Consider the following 23035-nt stretch of genomic DNA (forward strand, 5'->3'; position numbering starts at 1 on the left):
TAAGACCTAAGACCTAAGCAAAATGGAGATAAATTATATGCCTGATAGAAAATTTAGAGTAATGATCATAAAGGTACTCACTTGGACTTGAGAAGAGTGGAGGACATCAGTGAGACCCTTAACACAGAGATAAAAAAGAACTAATCAGAAATGAAGAACACAAATGAAATTAAAAATACACTAGATGGAGTAACTAGCAGCCTGGAGGAAGCAGGAATGAATCAGCAATCTGCAAGAGAGAGTAATGGAAAGTAATCAAGCTGTGCAGGTGAGAGAAAACAATTAAGGAAAAGAGAAAAGACTTAGGGAGCTCATTGACTCTATCAAGCATAATAACATTTGCATCATAGGGATTACAGAAGAAGACAAAAGGAGACAACATTTATTTGAAGAAGTAATAGCTAAAAACTTCCCTAATCTAGGGAAGGAAACCGATATTGAGATTCAGAAAGCATAGAGATCCTCCAATAAAGTCAACCCAAGGAGGTCTGCACTAGACACACAGTAATTAAAATGGCAAAAATTAGTGGTAAAGAATTTTAAAAGCATTAGGAGAGGGGTGCCTGGGGGGCTCAGATGGTTAAATGTCTGTGTTTGGTTCAGGTCATGATCTCAGGATCCTGGGATCCAGCCCCACATCAGGCTCTGTCCTCAGTAGGGAGTCTGTTTCTCCCACTCTATCTCTTTCTGTGATCTCTCTCTATCTCTTTCTCAAATAAATAAAACCTTAAAAAATAAATCAAGAGAAAAGAGGACAGTTATACATAAAAGGAACCCCCTAAAACTCTCAGTGTTTTTTTTTCAGCAGAAATGTTGCACACTAGAATGAAGTGGCATGATATAGTCAAAGCACTGACGGGGAAAAAATTGTAGCCAAGAATACTGCATCCAGAAAGGAGAATAGAAGGAAGGGTAAAGAGTTTCACAGACAAACTAAAACTAAAGAAGTTCATGACTACTAAACCAGAGCTACAAGAAATGTTAAAGGGTACTCTTTGATTAGAAGAAAAAGACCATAAGAGTATTAATAGTAGAAAACACAAAGGCAGTAAAAGTAAGTATATCTATAAAACTCAGTCAAGGGACTCACAAAAGGATGTAAAGTATGATACCAGATATGTAAAACATGGTAGAGAGAAGAGTAAATAAGTTCAAACATAAGCATCCATTAATCTAATTAGACTGCCGTAGGCCGAAGGTGTTATATACAAACCTAATGGTAACCACAAATCAAACACCAGTAATAGATATGCAAAGAATAAAAAGAAAGGAATCCAAGTATATTACTAAGTAAAGACAACAATCCATGAAAGAGAGCAAGAGAAGAAGGATCAGAGAAAATCTATAGAAAGAACCACAAAGTAAATAAAAAAAAATACATATATATCCGTCATTACTTCAAATGTAAATGGGCTAAATACTCCATACAAAAGACATATGGTTATGGAATAGAAAAAAAAAAAGACCCATCTATATGATGTGTATAACAGACTCCTTTCAGACTTAAAGACACATGCAGATTGAAAGCGAGGGGATGGAGAAATGTTTGTTATGCAAAGAACATCAAAAGAAAGCTGGTATAGTTATGCTTACATCAGACAGAATGGACTTTATTTTTCTTTTAAAGATTTTATTTATTTGACAGAGTGCAAGTGCACAAGCAGGGGGAGTGGCAGGCAGAGGGAAAAGGAGAAGCAGGCTCCTCACGGAGCAGGGAGCCCTATGTGGGGCTCCATCGCAGGCCCCTAGGATCATGACCTTAGCCGAAGGCAGACACTTAACTGACTGAGCCACCCAAGTATCCCCAAAATGGACTTTAAAACAAAGATTATAATAAAAGACAAAAAACAACACTATATAGTAATAAGGAGGACAGTTCAACAACAATCATAAATACTTATGCATCCAACATGGGAGCACCCAAATACATAAAACAGTTAATAAAAATATAAAGGAACTGATGGATAGTAATACAATAATAGTAAGGGTCTTTAATACCGTACTTTCATCAGTGGGCATGTTATCCAAACCAAATCAACAAGGCAACAGTGGCTTTGAATGACACACGGGACCACATGGATTTAACAGATATATTCAGAACATTCCATTCTAAAGCAGCAGAATGGGCATTCTTTTCAAGTGCACAAGGAGCATTCTCTAGGATAGACCTCATATTAGGCCACAGAAAAAGTCTCAACAAATTGAAAAGAGGTCTAAGTCATATCATGTATCTTTTCTGACCACAAATGCTATGAAACTAGAAATCAACCACAAGAAAAAATCTGGAAAGGTCACAGATATGTGGAGGTTAAACAACATGCCACTAAACAATGAATTGGTCAACCAAGAATGGAAGAAGAAAGAAAAAATATGGAGAGAAATGAAAACAAAAACATAATGGTCCAAAATCTTTAGGATGCAATAAAAGCAGTTCTAAGAGGGAAGTTTATATCAAGGCAGGCCTACTGCAAGAAGCAAGAAAAATCTCAAACAACCTAACCTTACACCTAAAGGAGCTAGAAAAAGAACAATAAAACCCTTCAAAACTAGCAGAGGGAAGGAAATAAAAGGTAGAGCAGAGAGAGATGATATAAAAACTAAAAACAGCAACAAAAACAAACAGATCAATGAAATTAGCAGTGGGTTCTTTGACAAGATCAAGAAAATTGATAAATTTCTTGCCACACTGGACAAGAAGAAAAAAAAGGGACTGAAACAAAATCACAAATAGAGGAAAAATAACAATGGACAGCACAGAAATAAAAATGACTAACAGAATTTTACAAAAAATTATATGCCAACAAATTGGACAACTTAAAAGAAATGGGAAAATTCTAGAAACATATAACCTACCAAAACTGAAGCAGGAAAAAATAGAAAGTTTAAACAGATTGATTAACAGCAATGACATTGAATCAATAATCAAAAAAATGCCCAATAAAAAGAAGTCCAAGACCAGATGGCTTCACAGATGAATTCCACTAAATATTTCAAGAAGAATTAATACCTCTTCTTTTTCAAACTACTCTAAAACAGAACAGAGGAAAACTTCCACATTCATTCATTCATAGGCCAGCATTACCCTAATATCAAAACCAGATAAAGACACCACTGAAGGGATCCCTGGGTGGCGCAGCGGTTTAGCGCCTGCCTTTGGCCCAGGGCGCGATCCTGGAGACCCGGGATCGAATCCCACGTCGGGCTGCCGGTGCATGGAGCCTGCTTCTCCCTCTGCCTGTGTCTCTGCCTCTCTCTCTCTCTCTGTGACTATCATAAAAAAAAAAAAAAAAGACACCACTGAAAAAGTGAAACTACAGGCCAATATCCCTGATGAACATGGCTAGAGAACAGCTCATAAAATAGTAGCAAACCCAATCCAACAATATATTAAAAAATTATTTACCATGATCAAGTGGTATTTATTCCTGGGTTGCAAAGGTCATTCAATATTTGCAAATCTTTCAACATGATATATCACATCAGAAAGGATAAGTAACATATGATCATCTCAATAGATGCAGAAGAAGCATTTGACAAAGTATAACATCATTTGTGATTAAAAATACCCTCAACAAAATAGGTTTAGAGAGACCATATTTCAATGTAATAAAGACCATCTATGAAAAACCCACAGCAAATATTATATTCAATGTGGAAAAACTGACACCTTTCTCCCTGAGCCAGGAACAAGACAAGAATGTCCACTCTCACCACTTTTATTCAACATAGTACTGGAAGTTCTGGCAACAGCAAATAGACCACAAAAAGAAAATAAAAGACATCCAAATTGGTAAGGAAGAAGTAAAACTTAAACTATTTGCAGGTGACATAATATTCCATATAGAAAACCCTAAAGGGCAGCCCAGGTGGCTCAGCGGTTTAGCGGCATCTTCAGTCCAGGGTCTGATCCTGGAGACCTGGGATTGAGTCCCACATTGGGCTCCCTGCATGGAGTCTGTTTCCCCCTCTGCCTGTGTGTCTCTCTCTCTATCGTAAATAAATAAAATATTAAAAAAAAAGAAAGAAAGAAAACCGTAAAGACTCTAACAAAAAACTACTGGAACTGATTAATGAATTCAGTAAAATTGCAGTGTACAAAATCAATGTACAGAAATCTGTTGCATTCCCATATGTTAATAATGAAGCAGCAGAAAGAGAAATCAATCTCATTTACAAGTGCACCAAAAATAGATATCTAAGAAAAAACCTAAGTGAAGAAAACTATAAAACACTGTTGAAAGAAATTGAAGACACAAAGAAATGGAAAGACATTCCATTTTCATGGATTAGGAGAACAAATATTGTTAATATGTCTGTACTACCCAAAGCAGTCTACATATGTAATGCAATCCCAAAGCAGTCTACATATGTAATGCAATCCCTATCAAAATACCAACAGATTTTTTTCACAAAACAATAACAAATAATCCTAAAATTTGTATGGAACCACAAAAGACCTTGCATGGCCAAAGCAATCATGAAAAACAAAACTGGAGGTATTACAAATCGAGGCTTCAAGTTATATTACAAATCTGTAGTTATCAAAACAGTGTGGTACTGGCACAAAAATAGACCAATAGATCAATGGAACAGAAAAGAAAGCCCAAAAACAAACCCACAATTCTCTGGTCAATTAATCTTTGACAGAGAAGGAAATATTCAATGGGAGAAGGAAGGTTTCTTCAATAAATGGTGTTGGGGGTATCCCTGGGTGGCGCAGCAGTTTAGCGCCTGCCTTTGGCCCAGGGCACGATCCTGGAGACCCGGGATCGAATCCCACATCGGGCTCCCGGTGCATGGAGCCTGCTTCTCCCTCTGCCTGTGTCTCTGCCTCTCTCTCTCTCTCTCTCTCTCATAATTAATTAATTAATTAATTTAAAAAATGGTGTTGGGAAAATCAGATGGCTACATGCAAAAGAATGAAACTAGACCAGTTTTTTACATCATACACAAAAATAAACTCAAAATGGATTAAGAACCTAAATGTGAGACCTGAAACCATGAAAATCCTAGAATACTGCACAGCCAGTAATTTCTCTGACATCAGTCATAGTAACATCTTTCTAGATATGTGTCCTGAGGCAAGGGAAACAAAAGCAAAAATAAAGTATTATGACAAATCAAAATAAAATGCTTCTGCACAGTAAAAGGAATAGGCAACAAAACTAAAAGACAAGCTACTGAATGGGAGAAGATATTTTGCAAATCACATATCTGGTAAAGGGTTAGTATCCAGAATATATAATTAATACAACTCAACACCCCAAAACCCCAAATAATGCAATTAAAAAATGAACAGACATTTCTCTAGAGACATATGGATAGCTATCAGATGTATGAAAAGATAACATCACTCATCGTGAAGGAAATTTCAAATCAAAACTATAGTGAGATACCACCTCACACTTGTGAGAATGGCTAAAAAAAAAAAAAAAATTCAAGAAACAAGTGTTGGTGAGGATGTGGAGAAAAAGAAACCCTTGTGCACTGTTGGCAGGAATGCAAACCTGGTGCAGCAACTGTGGAAGATATTATGAATGTTCCTTAAAAAATTAAAATAGGTCTACTATATGATCCCATAATCACACTACTGAATATTTGATAAAAGAATACAAAAGGCATATATGCACCCCTATGTTTACTGCAGCATTTGTTTGCCATAGCCAAACTATGGAAACAGCACACGCTCTCTCTCTCTAGAATATTGTTTAGCCATAAAAAAGATCGAAACAGCTCAAGTGTTTATATATAGATATAAAAATATAGACATAGATATATAACAAAATGGAATATTTAGCCATAAGAAAAGAGTGAAATCTTGCCATTTTCAACAACATTGGGATAATCTAGAGAGTATAATACTAATCAAAGTAAGACAGTCAGAGAAAGACAAGTACTATATGATTTCACTACTATGTGAAATTGAGAAACAAAACAATGAACAAAGGGGAAAAAAGAGACAAACTAAGAGACAGACTCTTAACTATAGATAACAATCAGATGGTTATCAGAGGGAAGGTGGCCGGGGGATGGATGAAATAGTTGAAGGGGATTAAGAGTACATTTTCCTTGATGGGCATTCAGTATTACATGCAACTGTTGACTCACTATATTGTACACCTGAAACTATACATGTACTATACATGTACACTGTACATTAACCACACTAGAATGAAAAATTTTTTAAAAGCATACGAAAGTAACAGTAACAAAATGCAGAGCTAACACTTCTTTTATTCCAAGATATGAGTTCTTCAGCCATGTTACTAGTAAAAAATAAATAAATAAAAAGCAAATAAAAAAACAAACCTTTTGGCCAAAAAGTTCAAAATGATCAAGACAGATTTATGAAATTTAGATTCATATCTAATATCTCTTACATTAAACTCTATCTTTAGCCTTTTTGAAATAAATACTAAATTAATGAACTAAGCATTGAAATTGAATTATGTTTTAAGTATTGTACCAAGACTTTAAAAAGTTAAAAGCTTATTCAATCATACACAAAATTCTGTGTAACTAATACCAAATTAATTAGTTTGGTATGATTTTTAATTTCTTTATGACTCAGTCTTGATAGGTTGTATGTTTCTATGCATTGAACCATTCATTTCTTTTTATTTATTTTTTTAAGGATTTTATTTATTAATTCATGGGAGATAGAGAGAGAGGCAGAGACATAGTCAGAGGGAGAAGCAGGCTCCATGCAAGGAGCCTGAAGTGGGCCTCAATCCCAGGACTCCAGGATCACACCCTGGGCCAAAGGGAGATGCTCAACCATTGAGCCACCCAGATGTCCCACAGCCATTTCTTTTTAGTTATCCAATTTGTTGGATTATAATTGTTAATAGTAACCTCTAATGATTTTTTTCTATTTCTATTGTATCACTTGTAATATCTCTTCTTCCATTTATGATTTTATTTGACCCCTTTACTTTTTTTTCTTAGTTTGGGAAAGTTTGGCTTATTTTGCTTATCCTTTTGTACATTAGTTTCGTTGATCTATGTCTTTTTTGTCTCTCTTTCATGTATTTCTGCTCTGATCTTTATTATTTTCTTCCTTCTGCTAACTATGGGCTTAGATTTTTTTCTTCTTGTTCCAACAATCTTATATGCTTCAAACAACTTTGATGATAAATGAGAACAATATTTCTAGGATATTTTACATTAGTCTATATATATATATATATATATATATATATATATATTTTATTTCTGGTACTTTTCATTTCTTCCTTTAGATTTTATGGAAGTTCCTGAAGGACTTCCTCTATCATTACTTGTACGTCAGCTGTGGTACAGTCTCCATTCTTGTTTATCTTGGAATGTCATTGTTTTTCTTTATCTTAAAAAGTGATTTAGCTGGATATTGATTTCTTGATTGATTCTTTTTTCTTTCAGCTGTATGAATACATCATCCAACTATCTTCTGTCCTGATTTCAAGTAATGTCAGCAGTTAATCATATTGATTCTCCATTGCATTTGATGAGCAATTTTTTTCTTGCTGCTTTAGATTTTTTTTTTCTTTGTCTTTGACTCTTCACAGTTTGACTATGATGTACCTAGGTGTGAATTTCTTTGTATTTATCCTACTTTGGATTTTTTGTTATTCTTGAATATGCAGATATGTAAACTAGTGTCTTTTGTAGAATTTTAGAAGTTTTTGGCCATTATTTCTTCAACTGTGTCTTCTGTTACTTAAATTCCATATATGGGTGAAATCATGGTATCTGCCTTTTTTCTGATGTATTTTGCTCCGCATCATACTCTCTAGTTCCATCCACATCATTGCAAATGACAAGATTTCCTTCTTTTTATGGCTTAGTAATATTCCATTGTGTGTATGTGTGTACACTGCATTTTCTTTATCTGTTCATCATTTGATGGGCTTCTGGGTTATTTTTATTTTTTAAAAAATTTTTATGATAGTCACAGAGAGAGAGAGAGAGAGAGAGAGAGGCAGAGACACAGGCAGAGGGAGAAGCAGGCTCCATGCACCGGGAGCCCGACGTGGGACTTGATCCCGGGTCTCCAGGATCGCGCCCCGGGCCAAAGGCAGGCGCTAAACCGCTGCGCCACCCAGGGATCCCCTGGGTTATTTTTATACTTTGGGTATTGTAGATAATGCTGCTATAAACATCAGGATGCATATATCCCTTTGAATCAGGACTTTTGTATACTTTGGGTAAAAACCTGGTAGTGCAATTGCTGGATATTAGAGTAGTTCTATTTTTAACTTTTTGAGCAATCTCCATGCTGTTTTCCAGAGTGACTACAGCACATCTGAACCTAATATTACACTGTATGTTAACTAACTGGAATTTAAATAAAAATGTGTTATATGTGTAAATGTATACATATATAAACATGCATACATATATGTGTGTGTATGTCTTTTGGCCTTTTCTTTTTATCTTGTTCTTCTGGGACACCCATTACATATATATTGGTACGCTGTATTTTATTCCTGAGGTTTTTGAGGCTTGTTATTTTTTTTTTCCTTTGTGCACAAACAGTTGTTTTATTTCTATTGGTTGGCCTTAAGTTCCCTGATTCTTTCTCCTTTTATCTCAAATATGCTGTTGAGAACCTCAATATATTTATTATTTCAGTTAGTATGCTCTAATCAAGAATTTCCATTTTGTTCTTTTTGTGTAATTCCTGTATTCTTATTGAGAATTTTTGTTTGTTGATTTATTAGTATAACACTTTTTTTTTACTCATTCAAATATGGCTTCCCTTAGTTCTTTAAACATACATGAGTGTTGCTTTGAAGATTTTCTTCTAACTCCAGTATCCGGGGGAAGTCAGGGACAGTTTCTCTTGAATATTTTTTCCCTCACTATATTTTATGCTTCCCTGTTTTTTTTTGGGGGGGGGAGGGGTTAAAGATATACTATTGTAGGAAGAATAAATTTTGATGTTTCCCCAATTCATTGTGGTAGTGTTAGGCAAGATGGAATTTTTGGTTCTCCAAACTGTATTTGTATTGTTATCTTTAGGTGTATGTTTATAGTTTATATGGATTAATAGAACTCTGAAGTATGTCCAGATCACCTAATGTTTTGTCAGGGTTAAATTTCACCAAAACAGCTTCAGTTTCAAATATGTATTATTTACCTGAAGTATCTACCTTGACTTAGTTTTTTTAATTACACTATATATTTCTCTCATCAGCCAGAAAATACTTTTTATCTCTTACGAAAGTGGTGACTCTTCTTTAGACAAGGAAAAGGCCCCTATATCAGAATATACTTACAAGCATCCATCTACAAAGAATTATTATTATTATTATTTTTAAAGATTTTATTTATTCATGAGAGACACAGAGAGAAAGAGAGGCAGGACACAGGCAGAGTGAGAAGCAGGCTCCATGCAGGGAGCCCAACCTGGGACTTGATCCCAGGTCTCCAGGGTCATGCCCTGGGCTGAAGGCAGTGCTAAACCACTGAGCCACCCGGACTGCCCAAGAATTATTATTTTAATGCCTTACTACACTTTTACTCCTGCTAAGACATTCCCAGAGGGCCTCACACCAGATTATTAGCTTTTAAAATGTCCCTCAAGCCCAAATGACAGAGTTTGGGTTACTCATGACTTTGCTTCTGTATGTAAGCTCTTGTAGAGCATGCACACTGTTTAGTTAGGGTTAATTTATCAGTAATAACTATTACCACAAATGGATGGAAAAACAAAACCAAACAGCTGAGAACCAGGCTGATGTTACCTTGAGAGAGATAATGTGGTATGGATTTTAGGCTAAGCAGATATGCCTGTTAATAGTTTCTGGCTTAGATTAAGTCGTTGAATTTTCTGACTCACCATTTAGTCATTTCTGTAGTGGGGATAATATTGCTTCTCTTGGAGGGTTATGATGGGATTTAGGACTTAGCACACAGAGGACATTTAAAAAACGATATAGCAATTATTACCTACATAATTATTTCTGCATGTTTATATTTATTTTACGTTATTGAAACTGCACAGAAATTCCATGCTAGCAGAATATCTAGTAAGAATTCCCTGGTGCTGAATGTTTCAACTTGAGTCTATTCGGAGTTCTAATTTTGAGGTTTCAAGTGATGTTATTGAGTTGACTCTAGCTTGATTTGTTCAGACTGATACTGAGCCATTAATTTAGGTCTGGCCATTTTAAATTAAGTTAGTTGAAATCATCCAGCATATTTCACAGAATGAGACACCTACAAAGGATGAGATGGTTGGTATTTGCGTGGTTACGCCTAAATTAATATGTAATCCATTACATAATTAAATGTGCAGACATCATCTTATTGTCTGCATAATGTGATTTGGAAAGCATAATTCCCGTTTTCATTTTCTTCTTCTTTTGACTTAACCATAGAGCTCTAGATAATTTCCAGATCTGTTAATTGCCCTCTTCACTAGTTTGTGTGAATTGTTCCCTCTTCTTTAAGAAGATTATGAGACAATGGACTATGATTATTGTAGCAAAAGGTCATATGGCAGATAATTAGGTTGACCTGGTTATGATAAATTTTTTTTTCCCCGAGTGCTTTCAAGCAATGAATCTGTGAATAGATTCTACCTAGATCTCCTTTGCACAAAACTTGCTGGAGATGGCACTATTGATCATCAGAAATTTTCACTGGAGGATCTACCAAGTTTGAGCACTAGCTTTGTTTCACTGGGATTGTACATGGAGCAAGGCTGAGATGTCACTGATTCTAACACTCAATAAGTACTTGGGCCATGTAGTAGTTTTGCCTTAGTTTTCAGTGTATACTTACTGTCATGACAACGCCAGTTCCTTAGTACATAATTAACAAACGTATATATTTTGTGATTCTTAAAAAAAAAATCTCTTTTGAGTAGAGTGAAACTCTGCTCCAAAATTATTTGTGGTGACTTGTCCTACAACAGTGGTTCCAATATTTGCACTAATTGATTTGTTCTTGTGGTTTGTGTATTCATCCATTTACTTATATATTTACTGAAGTAGCTCTAAACTCTGAATTTAGTGGTGAGACATTAACTTTTTAAATAGATTTTAACTTGGAGCCCAACTTCCTAGAACATCATCATGATGTACTTACAAGACTAGAAATGTTTTTTAAATGCAAATTTCATAGGTGGGCTATTACCTAGAGTCTGGAAAGTTAGGCTTTATTCAAGATTGTGACTGATAGGTTTGACATAGCAGTGTTTATAAGCAGGGGCTCCATCTAGCAAACCATTAGTAGCATTTGTGATTTTTAAGATATGTACATATTGAGGCTTCATTCCCAGTGGAAGCCTCTCCTCTGGTTTCCTTTTGAGTGTTTGGCTTTCAAAATATCAGGTACTCATGTTCTCACTGACAGTGGCTCCCACTCAAGGTGTGTGAACAGATTTGACCTGAGATTATATTCCTGTGGTGATATTAGAATGGAAGAGGTGATGTGTGATGGAATGTCCAATTAGTGTCCTTCTATATTTTCACTGAGACATGTGAGTCATCTGAATGTTAAAGTAATTGTGAAAATAAGATAGGTTGGCATATCTATGTGATATTATATTTAAAGGGCTTTGTATAAAAAGATGTGTGCCAGTAGGCAAAATAAACACTGAGAAAATCCTATGAAACCCTACTAATTCATTAGGGATTTTCCTAATGAACTGTGGAATTGACAGAGTTAGGCTGCGTGTAGTGGTAATTTACACTAAGTACTAGCCATTTAAACCTGCTAATATGATCCTTCCCCATCGGGACCTGTGTTGTCAAGGACGCCAAGGAGAAAGACTTGAGTTTTTCTGAAGGGATTCAAAGGCTTTAGAACTGGGGAAATCCAGGCATATCAGTTTCATCTGCTATGATTACATTTAGTCTTTTATTAAAAAGCTGATCTAAAAGAATTAGTTTACATAGGGTAAGTATTTCTTTCTGTAACACCATTTCATGTTGACCTTTGATGCAAATTGGGTTGAAGGGAAAAGGAACATGACCAAAAAACAAAACAAAACAAAAACCAAAGCTACCCAGAACTGTGAACTCCCAGGGAAAAGTGTGAATGTCTTTTAATAACCACATTGTTGGGCTGGGAATATGGTGAAGTGTTATCACTGGAGTCTTAAAGAGGAAAAAGTGAACTCAGATTTCCCTTATATCCTGCTTGATATTTTCTTTTTACAATATTTCATATAAGTGAATGGGATACAACACCGTAATTTTATTGGAATGGTGGAATATAAATGTAGTAAAAATATTTTTCCCCATCTGGTAGGTGAAGTTTTGTCTGGTTCATGTTTCTACTTGGCTACTTAAAAAAAACAACAACTTTATTTTTTGGTGAAGATACAGTTTGATACCTCCATAGTTCATGGATAAGTTGACCCTCTGTGGCTATAGCGCCTTGCCACAGGCTACTCAGCAGATGGCTGGCTGAGCAAAAACAAATCTGTCTCAACCTCAGACCATCTGCTCCACTCCAAAATATACTGTCTTCACATTTCTTGATGGAAGAGTAGCTCTTCTCTTAATTTACATCTGTGTGATTCTGAGCTTTCTGATTTAGGTTTTTCTTAAATTAGGAAGATAAAATCATATTTTATTGGCAATTTTTGGTTTATAATGCATTGATTTTCTTATTTTAATCTCAGAACAATTCTTTGAAATTTGATAGATATTTTGCCACTTAACAGATGGGAAAGCTCAGACTGATTTATGTGAAATCCCTTGGCTAGTTATGCACTGGATCTGAATCCTATGTTCTTGGATACAGGGCCTTGCTCCTTTTCTTATGTTATCAAATTATCAAGATTTAATACCCTATTACTTTTCAAAATACATTTTGAGATACCTGAGTTACCCTACAGGTTATGTGGAGCACAATCAAAAGGCACTGAATAAAGGTAAATTAACTTGTCTTTGTATTAGAAACCTAGCAGTACTATAACAGAAACAAAGGTAGAGAGACCTGTCACTAGGGCTGTAACTACCTGTATGCAGGTACATATAACATCCCTATAAGCAGATTTGCTTCATTTTCCAGAAATAGACAGACTTAGAGCTTAAGGTCAACTCAAGGAAATAGTGAACATTTTCTTTTGTAAGCCCCCACATTAGGCTGGTTGGGAGGTGAGGATCCAGGTTGAGTAATAGTCTTACATAACAGAGAACTCGAACCAGTCTTCAGGAAGAATATGGCATATCTAGATTCTCTAATAGTCATGAGGAATGATGTGGATACAGATCTACTAATAAACAATGATCTCTAAAAAATGATCTTTAAAACGTATTAGTAACTTAAAATATGTAATTTGTACAGCATGAGCTCTTTAATTGGAACAGCCATTCTGTATGCTTCTATATGAGCATATGTATGTAAATGCATAGAAAAAGACCTGAAAAGATACATAATCCAAAAGGTCATCAGACTCCATGTGGTGATGCCTGGCGGGTGGGGGGGGAAGGGGGAAAGAATATAATTAAATTTAGAAAGAGAGTTTTCAGTTTATCAGTATTGTTTCAGTTTTCAGTAGGGAAATTCTTTTTTTAAGATTTTGAGATAGAGAGCAAGGTCATGAACAGGGGGAGGGGGTCTCCCCTCTGAGCAGGGAGCCAGATGCAGTGTTCTGTCCCAGGACCCTGAGATCATGACCTGGGCTGAAGGTAGATACTTAATCTATTGGGCCACCCAGGCACCCTGGGAAGTGTTATTTAAAGATTATATATATACATATATTTTATTTTATTTTATTATTTTTTATTGGAGTTCAATTTGCCAACATATAGCATAACACCCAGTGCTCATTCCATCAAGTGCCCCCCTCAGTGCTTATCACCCAGTCACCCCCACCTCCCACCCACCTCTCTTTCCACTACCGCTTGTTCATTTCCCAGAAAAAAATAAAGATTATATATATGTATATATATATTTAAAGATTTTATTTTATTTATTTATTTATTTATTTATTCATTCATTCATTCATTCATTCATTCATTCATTCATTCATGAGAGACACACAGAGAGAGGCAGGGACACAGGCAGAGGGAGAAGCAGCCTCCCCATGAGGAGCCTGATGTGGGACTCAATCCCAGGACCCGAGGATCACAACCTGAGCCAAAGGCAGACGCTCAACCACTGAGCCATCCAGGCATCCCGAGAAAATGTTTTTATATGGGCTTTTATTTACATGTGATTCAAAATATGAAATAGTTTCCCTAGGTGGAGACCTGGAAATGGATGTCTTAGGCTAAAAGAGGAAAAACATGAGTAAGCGTATGAAGATGCTAAAATAAAGTGGTTAGTTACTATGCAGCTTTTATACAGTGATAAGAGATGATCTATGACTTATTAAGTCCCAAATTAATCAGTTGCAGTTCACTTAAGGTAATGGCGTGTTTCAATAGGTTTTTAAGTGGATTAGGCAGATAGATCCCTAGAAGCCAAATGGTTTGATGGATACCTCAGTGGGAAACCTAATTGATTTCCCACAGACTCTCCAGTGCCAACAAAGCCAGATGCTGTGTGTGGTTATTCTTGAGAATTTTCTCCCCTTAAGACTAGATGATTGTCAGGCAGAGGGAACAGTGACCAATTTGTATTTTAAAAGGAGGAAAAGGCACATAGCCATGCTATTAGCTTAAGGTTTGTTATTCTTGCAGAAGTACACATTTCCCCATAAAATTGGGATTGTTTCCCCATGAAGAGTATTACTAACCTTTTGCCTGCTTGCTTTGGGTGCTGTTCTGGGCAGCCTATTTAGATGTTTAGACAGAAGCACTTTCTCTGACTTAATTTTGCATGAAAGTAAATGTTATGTATAATGTATAAGAAATAGATAGGCCTATATGCTGTGCTGAACTTCTTTTAGATTCTGACGTGATCTGTTCTGAAGCACTTAATAATGTAAAACATACAATGTAAGCATTGCTTTTATGATTTAGGAGCACACTCATTGTAAGGGCAAGTGAACTTCTTTCATATTAAAGTTGGAAAACTTACATTTCTAGTAATGAGACTTCATTAAAAAATAAAAGATGAAGGACAAGATGACAACTTGCAAATGTTTGTGACTTGGAGCTCTCACTCCAGACGTTTAAGAAATGTTTATTTCCTGAGCCTGGTGTTAGGAGTCATTTTGATTTCTGGCCATTTAGTTGGTCTTTAATGAGTGCATGAGATCCTTTATGTTCCCCTGACTTAACTTTATTTCTGGGAAGTAGGAACAAAGGCTGAACATAAATGCTACAGTACGGTTTAGCTATAAAACGTTCAAGACTGAAGAAACACTCATCTAAATTAAGGAGTACTTTGAGGATTCATTTTCAAAGGTCACAAGTTACAGTAATGATTCTGTTGCCTAAAATAACCTATTTTTCTTTAGAGCAAAGCAAAGGGATAGCACTACAGAGCTCTGATGTGTTGTTTCACATTTTCCTGAAAGGAGTAAACCATATTTTCTTTCTGCTCAGCTTTCCTATTTATATCTGTGTGTATTTGAGGAGGAGAGGAGCTCAAAGAGAAAGGAAGGAGAGAAAGATGGATCAGAGAAAGTGGATTGAGTCTCTGAGAAGACAGAGTTGCCTTTGTGGATTGTCTGTTCATTTGCTCTTGCTAACTCCCACTACCTGGAAAAATGTCTTGTAACAGATATGTCCATCTGTGGCGAAATGAAATCAGTGTTTCAAGATTAATCCATTCCAAATCCATGTGGTTTTCAGGAATCTTTAAAATCAGTGCAACTATCCTAGTGATCCATACTTCAACATTTGGAGCAAAGTGAAGCATGAAATGATTTAAATATGTTCAGTATATAAACTTTACCAACAAATGACCTTTTCTTGAAAATTACTAGAGCACTTTGTGTGCTATGAACAGGTCCATAATTACTGAGTTCTGTTTGCAAACACTATGTCTCCAGTGTACAATCCATTTAAGAATCAATTTTAAGAAATGAGTGCTACTTAAGTGCCAGTGAGAAATGACAATATACAAAATTAATGATAGTGGTTCCCTTATTTTGAGTTCTTGTTATGCTTTTGACACTGTGATAAGCTCTTCCTTTATGTTTCACATCAACTCTATGGGGATGGTATAATTATTATAATTACTATATCATTTTCCATGGAAGAAAACCAAAGATTAGAAAAGTTAGTAGATAGTAAGTAGTGATGCTGGGATTATTGCTTAGGTAACTGTGTATAGAACCCAAGCTCTTAACTGTTATAGTCATTCTAAAGGAATTAACAGATATGGGTCTGAAATACGTCCAGTAGCACACTGGGAGCAGTTCTCATAGATTCCTGAGAGCTGTGTGTTACATATTGAGGAATTTTGTGAGCTGATTTATAACTTTTGACTTTGAAATCAACAGTTATTAGAGTATTTATGTCAGAAATGGGCAAATGTTACAAATCGAGGGTTTTTTTTTTTTTTTGAGAAATTGGTTCTCTTGAACACCATTTAGTAACATAGTAATTCTACCAGCAATGTTTGTCAGAGTATGATTTCTAAACCTTCACATTTTAAATGGGTAAGAATGGAAGAAATGCTTTGAATATCAGATTTTTTGCCCAGTATCATTTGTCTTGGTCTGATAAAGTGCAATTAATATAGTTAGAACTGAGAAAATTAAATTTAAAATAATTTATTCCTAAGTGTCAGAGTAAAAGAGAAGTTGTTTCCTAGCCTCCAGTCTTTTATCTGAAGACTTTGGAAAGAAAGTTCTTGTCCAGCTGACTGCAGAGTATGAAAGCAGTAGCTGTGCTCAGATCTGGGATTTTGCTTGGATGACTAGCTGAGGAAGAATGGAAAGAAATTTGACTGGGAGCATAGAAGCCCATGACAGGAGGGGGGAGGAGTCCAGTGAAGTAAAGTTCATTAAAAAAATATATAAAACAAACCAGAGCAAAACATGGGTGCCATGCTCTTGTGGGGTACAAGTAATCCTAGTGGCCAAGATGACAGGTTTCTTTTATCCACAAGAGAATTTTAATTTTGGAACCCTAGCTCTTCATCTTGCCTAGAAATCATAAAATATCATTCTTTGCTGGTAAGAATCATTCTAATGATAGTAGCTCAATTTAAGAAATACTTAAACGTTGAAAATTATAATTTTGATATATCAGTTTATCAAATTTATCCTCCTAATATTCTTTTTGTGAAAAAGACATTGTCTTACTTACATTTAGTGTGTAATGTATTTATAATGTCCTTCTGTTAAGAGAGTCCTTTGAACATCTTCCCAGGCCCAGTTAGATTGCCTACTGGATCCTGCTTATCTAAAGCAAAAGCTATGTGAATGATAATGTACTTATTTCTGAGAGGAATAGTTCTAACTCACCAGTTAGGTCTTACCCTGTTTCCTTCACCACCTGATAGTTAGCTTTTGGGATTTTCAGAATTTATAGGGTTATTGATTAGAGTGGAAGTTTCAGAGGAAGGAAAGAGAAGGGGAGAAGTATGATTAAGGCAAAAAACAAAAACAAAAACAAAAAACAACCCACATACATCACACCACCCACCCACCCATCCCTGGACAGAGCAGAAATTACATTGCTACATCTAAAGTTAGAGACCAAATATGTATTCAACTTAAATAAAACAAAGTAATTGTTTTCTTTCTGGATAAAAAGAAGCCGGTATAGATGACTGTTTTGTGCCAATTCAATTTCATATTTATTAATTTCAATTATTAGTTTGAGGCAGGTGTTTCTTGTTCTTTATATTTTTTATTAGCTGACTTCTTGATAGATTAGAAATGAATCGCTTTGAGAGTCCAGGAAATTGGCAGTTTAATACTGCCATAAAAAATTTAGTATTGTAACTTTGGATAAGTTACCTAACTTGTCTGTTACAACACTAGTAATAGTCTGTACAACACTAGTAATAATCCTTATGGATGACCATAGGACTTACTGATAAAGCTCTGTGTGCAATGCCTAGAAGAGTAGGCCCTCAATAAATGGTAGCTATTGTTATCCATAAATTCAAAAATGGATTAAATGTGAAATAAATAGATAATGTATTTTGATGATTTATGAACTGACATTAGAGAATTGACAAGTACTCTTTTTTTTCTGTGAAATAAGCTGAAGTATAATAAGGTAAATTGGATTTGGTTGCTTGATGATGATGATGATGATGATGATGGAGGCATCTTTTCTTCTTTCCACACAGAATGTTCCTCCAGACCTCTCCATCTGCACCTTTGTGCTGGAACAGTCTCTCTCTGTCCGGGCCCTGCAAGAGATGCTGGCTAACACGGTGGAGAAGTCAGAAGGGGCAAGTACTTAATTTGTGTATATTTGTAATATTTTAATGAACTCATTGACCGTATGAATGATTTCTTTCATAGGTATTGAAGATTTCCTTTTTGCTGAAATAAGTCAATGTGTTTTACTTGTGATTTCCTTAAGTTTGACTTTCTGCTCTGTCTAGTAGACCTGTGATATCTTAAAGAACCTAAAAAAATCCAACCTCAAGGTGGTGTATGTCATTGCACCTCATGCTTATGTCTATAGTTTAAAACCGAATCTTTCTTTGAGCATTTGTGTGTTTTCTTACATTTTCAGAGCTGTTATCCTTACTATCTTATTTAGTTGCTTTATTCATGGCTATTTGTCTCTAATTAATGTGTACTTCATTTTCAAATACCTCTAACCATGTGACTATGTTCTAAGCTTCTTTGTGGCAAGTAAAATTTCATGGCACTCATATTTTAAGTAATAAAATTATGGTGATATGGCTTTAATTAATTGTAGTTTTGCAAATAGCTAATAATTTTCCTCTGAAAATTGAAATTCTTATTCTGTCCCCTAATGAAGACATTTTTTTTCCCTTGAAGTCTGATTTGGTAATTTAAATTTTTTTCCATGCTATTACTTGCTATGACAGATTTCTGGGATACTTTTATGCTTAACCAATTCATTAAAGGTTAAAATTAAGCGGAGGGTGGATGGCCAAATTTTGGTTTCTTGTTTTTTGTTTGCTTATTTTTTGTACCATAAGTACTGCAGTGTATGGTTTAAGAAACTACACTTTCTCCAGGAATGAAACTGAAAAATTTCTCTTGCCATTATTGATCTGTGTGTTACTATTGTAGTTTTTTTAAAGATTTTATTTATTTATTCATGAGAAACACAGAGAGGTAGGGACACAGGCAGAGGGAGAAGCAGGCTCCCTGCAGGGAGCCCAATATGGGACTTCATCCCTGGACTGCAGGATCATGCCCTGAGCTGAAGGCAGATGCTCAACCACTGAGCCACCCAGGCTTCCCACTATTATAGTTTTTAATAATTATCCCAGTTTAGATAAGTAAGGGCATTGAAGAATAACACACAGTCCTTCAGAAAATGAGTGATCAATTAAGATGTAACATATTTTCATTAGCCTTCTTATTTTGAAAGATTTGATGTCACAGAATTGAATTGGTTTGTGTATTATTTCTAAATTCATTTTAAATGTTAATAGCATACTATTATGGAGGAGAAACTTTAGTGATTTTTATTTGATATTAGAACAACTTTTTTTAAAAAATATTTTTTTTACTGGAGTTCAATTTGCCAACATTTAGCATAACACCCACCAAGTGCAACCCCCGCCCACCTCCCTTTCCACTACCCCTTGTTCGTTTCTCAGAGTTAGGTATCTTTCATGTTTACAACAACTTATTTTATGAAAGATCCAAATATATGTGTTTTTACTTTTCAAGTTCATTTTTGGTTACAAAAATTTTTTAAATTACTATATTAGCCTATATAGAATGTTTTTAAAAATTTCTTTTCCTAAATGCAAAGCTTTTACAATAGGCTTAAATAAACTCAAATTTCTCAATTCAACTAGTTTTGTTTCTACCTGGAATAACTTTTTCTGATTTTTAAACATCACTGAGGCATGTCAGGTTTGAAATTGAAATCTATTTTTACAAGAAAATATAATTTTTCTTTTACCTAAGCATCTGGGAAAGTATGTATTGCCATTTTACTTATCTTTGTAGATGCCAGCTGATGGATGAAATGGTCATAAATTTAATTTTTATATTGCTAAGCCAATTTCCCTAAATTTAACATCTTTGAAAAGATGTCTTATCCCTCTAAAATCATGGGGTTGGACTAGGCAAGCTTTAAATTTTCTGTGTGAATAGAAGCATTAGAAATCCTGTTTTAGGAGTTACATTTTTAAGATTAAAATTTCTGCACTCTCCTGCCAATATTTTATTTAGCTGTATTTTATTTTGAATTCTTCCCCATCTGCAGGTTTCTATCAGTTTCTAAAGTGGCAATTTATGTGATGTGTGGAACACCATGTTTCAAAGTCCGGCATAGCTACTAATAAGGCATTAATTAGAAAATGTAAGTTGAAAAGGATCTGCTACAGGAAAGGGACATATTTCCTTGAATTGAATGTCACTAGTAGATGAGTAAATTTTAGGAGTAAACCGTGTCCAATAGCTCATGGGGATCCTATATTTTAGAGAAAGAAACTCTCCTAGACCACAGAGAAGTTTTGATTATACCCTGAAGTGATACTCAAAATAGTTAAGAACTTTGGCACAGATGTCAATTAATCAGAGTGGATCTCAGCTATAAGGTTGGAGGCTAAGTCCTGGAGACATTTGGGGGTGGTTCCAGTGATTTGAGGGTATCCTGTAGCCTTGGGCTGCTCAGAATTAGGGAATACTTGGGATTTGGTGCCATGACTATTTATCAAGGAGGAGAGAAGTTCTCCACCTGAGCCACCATCTGAATCATAATAGTACAAACTGGGCAAATAGCATGTGTGCTTATATGTGGTGAGCAGATGTCTCTGGCACTCGTAGGTGTCAAATCTTTTGGACTCTATAGGTATCCATAGCCTCATAACCAACTAGTTCTGCTTTGAATTAATAATAGGAACCCATGGCAAATCCTTTTGTCAGATGAACTGTCATCTCCAACTTAATAAACTGTAGTCAGTAGATTTACCTACTTTTAAAAAAAAAAGATTATTTATTCATGAGAGACAAAGAAAGAGAGGCAGAGACACAGGCAGAGAAAGAAGTAGGCTCCTCACAGGGGCTCCGATGTGGGACTCGATCCTGGATCCTGGGATCACACCCTGAGCCAAAGGCAGACGCTCAACCACTGAGCCACCCAGGCATTCCTCAGTAGATTTATTTAAAGATCCACTTTTACCAGGAGGAAGTATATCATCAGAGTATTGCTGATTTTCATTTTTTTCCTTACAAGTGCACAGTGTATCAAAAAGAACCTCATGTATTACCTGATTCCATGACTCATCCATAATTAACTTTCTTTACAAAGCCTTGTCCTTTTTTAAAAAAAATTCTTAAAAAAATTCTTTCTAAATTTTTATGTAATTCAGTAAATTGCATAATGCTTCTTAATATGCACAGAGCAATATGAACGCACTTGTTAATGATAAGGAAAAAAATCCATCTAGAACCATGCCTTTTCTTTTTTACAGTTAACCTGTTTTGCTCATATTCTTGGGTCTCTCTAAATAAATGCATCATTTTCATAACATTTCAAGAAACTAGCAAGAAATTCTCAGTGTGACTTGTGCCAAAACAAATCAAGAAAATTACTGATAACAAAAGGATATGTGTAAGATGAAATAGAGAAAAATATTACCTAATTTATGAAGTTTTGATCCTATAGAGTTGCTTGTTAGTTATTGCAAAATAACTAATATTTTTGTGGCACAAAAGCATTCTGAAGGATTTTATCTAAAGGGATTTTCTAAAATATCTGTTTTATAATAAAAAGTATAGTAAGATCTAGATCATATATATATGTATCCATTGAATATCATTTAGATTTTGTTCTTATTCAAAGCATAATCAGTTTTAAAGAGGTTAATGCTCATTTATCTGAGTAGCTGCTCTTAGAGCCTTTAAAATTTTGAGGATAGAGATAATACATGTAAAACAAGGAGAAAATGACCCCTGGAGCAGCGCCTGTCCCTTTGGCCGAATTTCGCCTGGGCTTCTGTACATGAGCATCTTTGATTCTGTTACTGCTTCTGTTGTCCTCCTGGGTTTATGTGGTTCAGTATAACTTGTCTGTTTGGGAATCTACATCTGTCTACCTCTTCTCACTCTTCTGACTTATTTTGCATGCTGGTTATATAGCTTAGGGCCAATAGCAGGGCTTTGTAGAATTAGAGAAATATTTTAGAATAACAGCTCTGTCAGTACTCACTCTGTGGCTTTAGGGAAGGTTATGTCTTTATCATCAGGTTTGGTAGTTATAAAATGATGGTGCATGTAGACTATTTAGCATGCACTTCACAATGATTATTATTATTATTATTTTTTATAAATTAATTTTTATTGGTGTTCAATTTACCAACATACAGAATAACACCCAGTGCTCATCCCGTCAAGTGTCCCCCTCCGTGCCCGTCACCCATTCACCCCCACCCCCCGCCCTCCTCCCCTTCCACCACCCCTAGTTCATTTCCCAGAGTTAGAAGTCTTTATGTTCTGTGTCCCTTTCTGATATCTCCCACACATTTCTTCTCCCTTCCCTTATATTCCCCTTCACTATTATTCATATTCCCCAAATAAGTGAGAACATACACTGTTTGTCCTTCTCCGATTGACTTACTTCACTCAGCATAATACCCTCCAGTTCCATCCACGTTGAAGCAAATGGTGGGTATTTGTTGTTTCTAATGGCTGAGTAATATTCCATTGTATACATAAACCACATCTTCTTTATCCATTCATCTTTCGATGGGCACCGAGGCTCCTTCCACAGTTTGGCTATTGTGGACATGGCTGCTAGAAACATCGGGGTGCAGGTGCCCCGGCGTTTCATTGCATCTGAATCTTCGGGGTAAATCCCTAACAGTGCAATTGCTGGGTCGTAGGGCAGGTCTATTTTTAATTCTTTGAGGAACCTCCACACAGTTTTCCAGAGTGGCTGCACCAGTTCACATTCCCCCCAACAGTGTAAGAGGGTTCCCTTTTCTCCGCATCCTCTCCAACATTTGTTGTTTCCTGCCTTGTTAATTTTCCCCATTCTCACTGGTGTGAGGTGGTATCTCATTGTGGTTTTGATTT

General features: G+C 35.6%; 1 protein-coding gene across 1 annotated transcript in view; it reads left to right on the plus strand.

Moving 5' to 3' along the window:
• The window catches only part of RYR2 (ryanodine receptor 2), a 755069-nt gene that overhangs the window by 258398 nt on the left and 473636 nt on the right, over positions 1-23035 (plus strand). Inside the window, exon 3 of the mRNA XM_055308992.1 lies at positions 18145-18249. Coding sequence (XP_055164967.1) covers positions 18145-18249 — 105 coding nt within the window. The remainder of the gene's footprint in view (positions 1-18144; positions 18250-23035) is intronic.

Source organism: Nyctereutes procyonoides, unplaced genomic scaffold (assembly GCF_905146905.1).
Source record: "Nyctereutes procyonoides isolate TBG_1078 unplaced genomic scaffold, NYPRO_anot_genome, whole genome shotgun sequence".
NCBI lineage: Eukaryota > Metazoa > Chordata > Mammalia > Carnivora > Canidae > Nyctereutes > Nyctereutes procyonoides.